Source organism: Odontomachus brunneus, unplaced genomic scaffold (assembly GCF_010583005.1).
Source record: "Odontomachus brunneus isolate Ranch 3 - 2012 unplaced genomic scaffold, Obru_v1 Obru_scaffold_036, whole genome shotgun sequence".
NCBI classification, from domain to species: domain Eukaryota; kingdom Metazoa; phylum Arthropoda; class Insecta; order Hymenoptera; family Formicidae; genus Odontomachus; species Odontomachus brunneus.
The window spans coordinates 1056769-1065306 of record NW_022639486.1 but is presented as its reverse complement, the minus strand read 5'-3'; the positions used below and the strand labels follow the sequence as shown (position 1 = coordinate 1065306).

General features: G+C 43.3%; 2 protein-coding genes across 10 annotated transcripts in view; one reads left to right on the top strand and one right to left on the bottom strand.

Moving 5' to 3' along the window:
• The window catches only part of LOC116843861 (serine proteinase stubble-like), a 14480-nt gene extending 12997 nt beyond the window's left edge, over positions 1–1483 (top strand). For all 7 annotated transcript variants that reach the window (XM_032814706.1, XM_032814704.1, XM_032814705.1 and 4 more), the window contains one exon: positions 137–1483. In XM_032814706.1, coding sequence (XP_032670597.1) covers positions 137–295 — 159 coding nt within the window. In that variant the 3' untranslated portion in view covers positions 296–1483. The remainder of the gene's footprint in view (positions 1–136) is intronic.
• The window catches only part of LOC116843858 (probable cation-transporting ATPase 13A3), a 15999-nt gene continuing 8411 nt past the window's right edge, over positions 951–8538 (bottom strand). For 2 of the 3 annotated variants that reach the window (XM_032814699.1, XM_032814697.1), the window contains exons 2-11: positions 8134–8218; positions 7811–8038; positions 7610–7737; positions 7379–7535; positions 7066–7270; positions 6648–6986; positions 5582–6533; positions 4827–5346; positions 4538–4719; positions 3021–4456 (exon numbers count right to left, since the gene is read on the bottom strand). In XM_032814699.1, coding sequence (XP_032670590.1) covers positions 3021–4456; positions 4538–4719; positions 4827–5346; positions 5582–6533; positions 6648–6986; positions 7066–7270; positions 7379–7535; positions 7610–7737; positions 7811–8038; positions 8134–8218 — 4232 coding nt within the window. Of the gene's footprint in view, positions 4457–4537; positions 4720–4826; positions 5347–5581; positions 6534–6647; positions 6987–7065; positions 7271–7378; positions 7536–7609; positions 7738–7810; positions 8039–8133; positions 8219–8538 lie in introns of all 3 variants that reach the window. The other variant, XM_032814698.1, reaches the window with a different exon arrangement.

The window sequence follows — 8538 nt, the reverse complement described above, 5'->3', positions numbered from 1 at the left end:
TCTCTCTCTCTCTCTCTCTCTCTCTCTCTCTCTCTCTCTCTCTCTCTCTCTCTCTCTCTCTCTCTCTTTCACACACTCCCTTTTGCGCGCATGTTATGCATCGTCTCAAGAGTGCGAATTACTTCTTTTCTTTCAGGGTGACAGCGGCGGCCCGTTGATGCTGGAGAAAACCGGTCGATGGTACTTGATCGGCATAGTATCTGCCGGTTATTCCTGCGCGCAACCGGGTCAACCGGGGATCTATCATCGCGTGGCCAAGACTGTCGACTGGATCACGTATGTCATAAACTCGTAGCGCGTTGATCGGTGAGCAGGGTCAACAGAGGGCTTTCGCCGCGGACTTTGCATGACACAAAGTTCAAGTATGGAATACTTCATGCCGAGAGAGTGACTTCAGGGTCCGCGTTCCCATCTGAGAGAACGACCGACGTGACGCAGCAACGGGGAAAGTTTCAATGAGAAACTAGTGCGGACGATTCTTAATTAAAGACTACACTTAATGAAGTTATAGCCATTCCTATTACCTATATAAATGCAAAAATTACTTAGGTGAAATCTCGCGACGCGACGCGGCGCGTTCGATGCAAACGTAATATCGAATTTTCCCTTTCCTTATCGTTTCACAGTTAGATATAAAGAGAAATGACGTCCTCTATTAAATGTAACACAGTATTGTATAAGCATTTCCATGGACGCAAGTGTGATGTAATAATTTTATCGAAATGAGTGCTGTAAATTAAGCGTGTATAATATAAGTATAGATTTGCGCTTAATAAATATTCCCTTTTTCAATTTCATCAATTGTTCTCCGGGGAGTGTCACAATTTCACGTTAATCAAAATACTCTTCATTCGATTTCAAGATAATTATTAGTTTTGTGGAGTTCATGTAATAATTACAAAACGCCCTAGGAAACCAGGAAAATATTAACGTGAAATAAGCCAGCGATATTTACATTAAAAACATGTTTTATTTGACAACCGCTACTTCTCAACACAAGCTATAGCATCGCGAGTAGACCGACGCGATTAAGTATCTATTTGCGTTGCATACATTCTGTAAGTACACATTCATTTCGATAGTTACTTTTAACAATACGTATCTCGCTTATTTTATTTTAACATTGCGAAGAGTACTCAGGGTATAGTTACATTATTAAATACAATATGTAATACGCATTTCCCTTCCCCTCAGCAACCACCAATTCCTTTGTATCGTCACATCGTCTCTAGTTTAATGATCCAATTTCCCATCGTGGAATGATCCTCGAGAGGAGCGATAGCGGGAACGACGAATCAATTGCTATCGTGACTCGATTGTTATCTGCAGTTGTTATATATCCAAGTCATTTTCGCGCGAAATACAACACGCACAGGCACGTCTTGTAAATTGATCTTGCTGCTCAAACGTATGCGAATAAAATTCAGAGATAAAAAAATGCGATAAACGAGAACATGAGTGCTCGGATGAGTAGCGGCCTAAAGAGAGAAAAAGAGTGAGAGGAAGAGAGGAAGAAAAGTTAATTTTAGTATTTTTGTTTATTCAGAGGAAACGCGATGTGATCCGGAGAGTGAAAACGTGAGACACATATCAAGAATGCGAGTTCGTTTAAGTATTCGTTTGAACCGCAGTGTGAGGAAAGACAGTAGCTTTCGTTCCGCTCTAGCCTCATGTGACAACGTCTATGTAAGGATATAAATACACATCTATATATATATATATCTATATATATATTCTTGAGATATAATTCGCGCGGTGCTCCATGTGGAAGATTCTCCCTTAAATGGAGTTCTCATATAGAATTGTTCCGTTTCTATCTAAGATCCATTTCGGACGATCTGTAATTCGGGGCAGAATTCGTGGCAAAATTCTCTACGCGAGTGAATATCTGAAAGAACTTTCCGTATTGCACAGCGCATGGCATCACGAGGAGAATCCCTGTGGCGAATTATAGATCGTGTAAAATAGGCCTAAGAGATAAATAACAATAATACTTTCTCTCGAGCATGTCGCTTTCGAATACTAACGAGGGTCGAAGGAAAAAGGGACGAGTGCGAAAGAGGTCAAGAGGGACCCTGACTTGAGTCAGTGATTAAAAAATAAGCCGAAGCTAGAACGGCCCACCGGCTGGGAAATTGATTAATACCTTAATTGCGACACATTAATTCTTTCTAAGTGTAACTTGAGAGAAAGAAAGGAAAAGAGAGAAAGAAAGAGAGAGACAGAGAAAGAGAGAGACAGAGAAAGAGAGAGAAAGAGAGAGCAACGTATGCTCTCTACCGGTTCAATTTAATTTAGTCCTACATTCGGCTTATTCTTATTACTCGTATCATTTATATAACTTGATATAGTTGGGAAATTTACTTTTTAAAATTAACATGTAACCCGTTACATTTACCGTTACCTTTACCGTTATCGTTAATCAAGCAATATTTAATATTCCATATTGCATGTGCATAAAAATAAGAATAATGTTTCTATGTTGCTGTGTTGCTTAAACAAATATATTCGCGTCACTTATTGATATAGAGGAAAAAAGAAAATACACGACATTTTTAATAAGTTCTTCAGAAGAAACAACAGTAACAAAAATGAAAGTAACGCGTTATTTCCCAACTATGACTTTAAAGAATCGTTAGTCACCGCGACAGGCTAAATGCATCGTCTCGGATTTGTCTGATCGGTGACGTAATACGAGCTGCTGACTCTTTACATAAAACTAAAACGTTGACGACCGATATCAAATACATATCTTGGATATCACAAGTAGCGAATGGAAGGGGAGATCGAGATTGTACAGCGTTTGGCGTCTGAAGTGGCAAAGTCGCGGGATTCACTGAGCCTATTGCGAAACTGTCCACAGTCTCGCGATTATCACTCTAACGACGCTTCAAACGCGTCGGTTCAGAGTGACGAGAGATTACAAGTAATCTAATAATACTCCGAGTTAATTAACGTTTCGTAAGATCTCACGGCTGTGTTCAGCTACCATTCGATCGGTCCTTTGAGTGCTTCAATCCTCAGGACGGCAGAATGTCCAATTCGAGCACGCTGTGAGTGTTCCCAGGTGACACCCGGTCATCGCTCTTGTGCACCAGAACATCCTTGAAGTCTCTTTGAAGTTTCTGCGGCTGGAGAGTCGCGTTGGGGTTCCTAGGTAACGTGGCGATAGGATTGGTGTTGTGGTTCATGAAGGGTTTCTCGAAACGATTGATACCATTTTCCGATTCCGAGTTGTGTCGTCGCTTCGATACAGGCTCCACGTTCGATTGCTTCGGCAATGAGTCCGTGTCTTCGAAGCAGGGCACCGTCTGCATGGACACTGTGTTTCGGCAATGATCGAAAAGCGATCTAGGATTCAGGGTGACTTCGCGAGCGGAGCCGAAGTGCTTGAAGCCGGCGCAAACAGGCGAGCTGTTCATAAAACTGGTGTCGGCGGGGTGGCAAGGTTCGGCGATTCTCTTCTCGATCTTGATCTCGGTAACATTCTGACGGATCGGTATGTTGGACGTGATCTCTGGCAATGGCTCCTGCGAGATCTGCGGCCACTTGAGGTCGTTCGCCATATCGCGCTCGATCGCCAGGAACTTTCGCCGGGACTTATCCACGTCGTGCCAATGGTAACGCAGCTTGCCGAAGACGAGATACTCCACAAAGAAGCGCTCGATTAACAACGCGATCACGAAGTTCACCATACCGTAGCCGACCAGGAAGAAGCGAAAGACGAGGTCTTTGGGCATCACGAGCTCGAACCAATTGGCCAGCCACTCGAAAGGACATATCGCGAGATAGACGGAGAAGAGACTCAGAAACACGAATGAGGTAAGCAGACCATAATTGGTGAAAAGCGACTTCCTGTAGGGCGGTCCCTTGGAGAACACTACCGCTAAGATGATGTACTGCATAGAGCTGACGATGAAGATGGTGTAATTCTCCAAACAGCCTACATCATCTTTATCTTCCAGCGCAGTTGAGTTAAACGGTACGAACCATGGCATCTGTTGCAGATGCCAAAAGCTCATGTACTGGAAGATAGCAACTATCACGATCTGCGTAATCAAACTGAATATCGGTGACGTGCTAATGAGACTGTTGAGCGGCGGCGTTTTCACCAGCGGACCCTCGTATGCCTTGGTGCGGCCGAAGAAGAAAGCGAATATAGAAATAATGAAGAGGTCGATGTACAGAAATTGAACGTCCGTCAGATTAGAGTCGATGCTGTAGAGGTTCATCACCGAGATGAACTGCGTGAGCGAGTAACCGGCCATGTACTTGAAAATGCCGAAGGACGTGACCAACGCGGCTCGACCCTGACGTATCACCGTCAGCACACAAGAGATATTGGTCTCGCGGCTAGTAAAGGGTGACGCAACTGATGACTCTGTGTCTGACAAGGAGATTCCTGTGTGCGCCGCTTTCAATGCACCGCAATCGTTAGCACCGTCTCCTACCATGGCTGTAAGCAAGAATGCTTCCGTCAGATCGTTAAGATTTAAGAAATTAAAGATGGATCCTTTTAAATGAGATGTGTACACACCGACATAATATCCTAAGGCCTGCAGTTCTTGAACCAATTGTTGTTTCTGGTCGGGCGACATTCTTGCAAAAATGGCGCCGCGGGTGACCAGCTTGGGTATCAAATCGGGATAGTGTTGTTTTACTGTTGCCCATGTCTTTCCCGTCAACGCAAACACGTATTTGTTTTTGGAATATTGTACGCTAAAAAGAAAAATGGAGATAATTAAATCGTAATAGATATTTAAGTTATATAATCTACATTAAATTGGAATAAAATGAATCTTATAATAATGAAAAAAGACACTTACTCATTCGACAAATAATCAATATCGTTCTCCAGCTTGGTGTTAGCGAAGGAACCACTCTCCACGGTTTCCAAACTGACCACGCTGTTCAAGTCGGTCATTTCACTGAGGTCGGGCTGACCATTCGGCGAAGTAGGCGACGGTTGGCTGTCGCTCTTTGTGAAGTAAATTTGCGGTTTCAATTGATTATATTGGTTCGTCGAGACCACAATCACCGGCGTGCCTGGCTTCACAATATTGCAGTCTCTAGCTACTGAGAGAGCAGTTAGCATATTGTCACCCGTCACCATTATTGTTTTGATACAAGCAGTATTCAACGCTGCTATTACTGGCGACGTCTCGGGCTTCAGTCGATTTTCCATTACTACAAATCCTAGGAAGGTCAAATCGATCTCAGCAGCCTCTCGATTCATGCGCTGTACCTTGGCATATGGAAGACGGTTCAAGGATTTATGCGCGAGAGCGATCACTCGATAACCCTCAGACGTATACTCTTGTAAAACCGCTGCGAAATCTGGAGGAACTGTAAAAATAAGAAGATATGAGAAAAGAAGAAGAAAATGTTATTAATGTTGATGTTTTTTGGCCAAATGTGCTACGGAATCGTGGAGCATCAGACAAAATGCAATATATACGACATATATATTATTACTAATAATAATAAATAGATGTTTATTATATATATTTATATTAATAATAATAAATATGTTAATAGTAATAATAATTTTTATTATATAAAGTACTGAATAAGGACTTACTGGATTCTGCTTTGGACAGACTAAGAATCATTTCGGGACTACCCTTGCAATAGAGATCGTAATGATTCGCTCCTAAAGTTCTAGTGATCACGCTCATTCTCTGGAGAGTTGATGTGAAAGGAAATTGTCGAACAATGCCCACCTCCAAGCCCTGTTCGCCCAATTCCGTTGCGGAACCGACGAACGCAGCATCGAGATTGTTCAGCGATATACCATCGATCACATCGGAAGACATTGAGTTCTGTCGACTAAGGGTGTCGCACAAATCATTGGGGATCTTTTTCAGCAACTTAGAATCTTTCGCTGGCCTGACGATGGTCGGGAAGAGCATAGAAAATTTGGATGTATCAGATACATCAGGTTCTTCCAATGTCCAGCCGGTGGACTCAAACATTTTTAGATCAAGAGGATCTCCCGCAAGTTGATTATCGATTATAGTAATTCCATGGCACGTAACCATTCCGATAAGAGCTTCTGATAACGGTAGACTAACAATGTCCTTCACTGGTAATTGGAATTTCCTATCTGAAACCGTCACCACACCCCACATGTCCAAACCGTCCTCGGTTAGCGTTCCAGTCTTATCAAAACAAATACAATCGATGGAGCCAGATACGTTGATTGTCCTAGGACTGGTGCAGTATATTTTCTTTTTCTCTAATCTACGTTGCGCTACTAATCGTCCGACAGTCATTGCTGCTGGTAATGCCGGTGGCACCACAATAGTAATGAGATCCAATGCTTCCAAAGTGATATGGCTGGGCTGTATGTTTCTTATTATTTTGGTTATAATGGTATAGATGACGCCTATGCCAGCTATGCACCCTAACATCATGACAAATTTGTAGGAATCCTGCTCGAATTTAAAATCAACGGGTGGAGGATACATGATGGATCTCACCAAACCGCCTTTGCTGGTGTTGAAACCAGTTCTAATGACCAACGCTAAAACCTAAAATTCACACGAGATTAAAGAATCATCAAAAATAAGAAAAATAATGCAGTCCATCTAAGTTCAAAAAAGTGGACTTCTAAGATTAATTAGTGGACTTTAGGATGAATTTACCTTTTCACTCCCGTAGTATCTCGTTTGAATGACTCTGGTACCGCAGAAAAGTGTATGTCTGGCATGTTCTTTGGCATTGTATATGATATCGTTAGAGGAAGGAACTGGTGTCTTCGTGACGGGCACTGATTCGCCCGTCAACATGGACTCATTCAGAATGCAATTGCCGGTCAGCAACACAGCGTCGCAGGGCATTAGACAACCATGAGACGGAATAACCAAGATATCACCGGGCACTAAACGCTCGGCAGGCACTGTCTCGATCTGACCAGTCATACGATCTCTCATGACCGTGGCGACGTCAGACGAGTACACCGTCGATCGTAGATTTTGCTGATTCTGCGAAAATGAACAATCTTGATCATCAGAAAATCGAAACATGATGAGCAAGAAAAATAAAATTGACAAGATGACTCACGTGTCGCGTCTGGAAAACTGCCATTATGACGCCAGCGCTTGACATTATGAGGATGACTACGGCATAGTAATAATAGTCGTCCGCGATCCACAGACAAAAGCTGAATAGTTGGAAGACGTAGAACGGGTTAAGCACTTCGAGGCAGAGCAACGTGCATATGCTCTTCACGGGAATCACGATCTCGTTGTTACCATAAACGCTACGCCTGCGTATAAGTCATCCAATTAGTTCACTTGTCAACGTGTATTAATCGATATATTGTGACGTAAAATTCCCGTTAAAGGAGTCATGAGGAACTAACCGAATCTCTTACCTCATGTATTGTTCCTGAGAACTGAGACCTTGCATTTGATGCAACGATGATGTCAGGACATCAACATCAAGGCCGCGCAGCTTCAGAAATTCTGATCTTTCCGGGTCCCAGACGTAAGTCAACTTCTTGCAATTGAAAACGACGATGGACGACACCTCTGAGAAAATAATCTCGTTAATACAATTTTATACTTAAAATCTTGAAATAACGGTTTGTTGGCGATTCGCTTACGTTTAAATTGACCCTCGCAAAGATGCAAAGACAACATTGGTCCGTTGCCGTCGTCCTCCTTGACGGTTATCGCATTTTCCGCCCATGGTTCATTATCAATTAAAGATTCTCCGTCGAAGGGTTTCCTGCTGCAAAAATGGAATAGCTATCAATATCGACCTTGTCGACGTTGGATCGCGCACAAAAAAGAAAATTACTCACGCAACTCCCCGAGCGGTTAAGACAGTCAGCTTCTTCACGTAATAACTCGTGTGTTTTCCTTGAAATCTCTCGATCAGCAAGACAGTTTCCGCTTCCTCTAACGAGCATTTGGAATGTGTGGCCACAAGCATAAAATGCGGCACCCAGTGGAAGACCAGCCTGAGAAAACCTCCGGTGATAGTGATGAGGAACCAGGTGATGATGACGCGCGCGCGATTTCTCTTGTAGCTGTGACAAGGAAATAGAGATTAAGCGAATTTGCGCAGTCAACGAGGTCTCACCTGCGATTATGTGACGTAAGGCGAAGCGAGCGAGCGACCTACCCATAGATTTCCATTTGATCTTCTTCACCGGGATTGATGTAGTCCACGCCATTCTTCAGATGCAGGAGGCCGTTGGCCTTGTTGCCTGAAACGAAACCGTCGTTACAGTGAGCTGCCATTCATTCGCGTCGGTTACCACACGAACGTTCGCTCGCCGATCGCGGAACTCATTCGACTGACGCTTTCTCCGCGTTTCGCGTCGGCAGATTCTGTTCAAACTATGTGTCGCGAATACGCGCGAAACATACTGTGCGTTACCGACGACGGCCATGTGATCGGTGGAATTTGCGGTCCCGATTAGATCTCGCATTAAATTGCGGGGAACAATAGACATAGAAAGAGAGAAAGACAGACAGATAGATAGTTAGATAGTGTTTATTAGAGAAAGAGAAGGAGAGAGAGAGA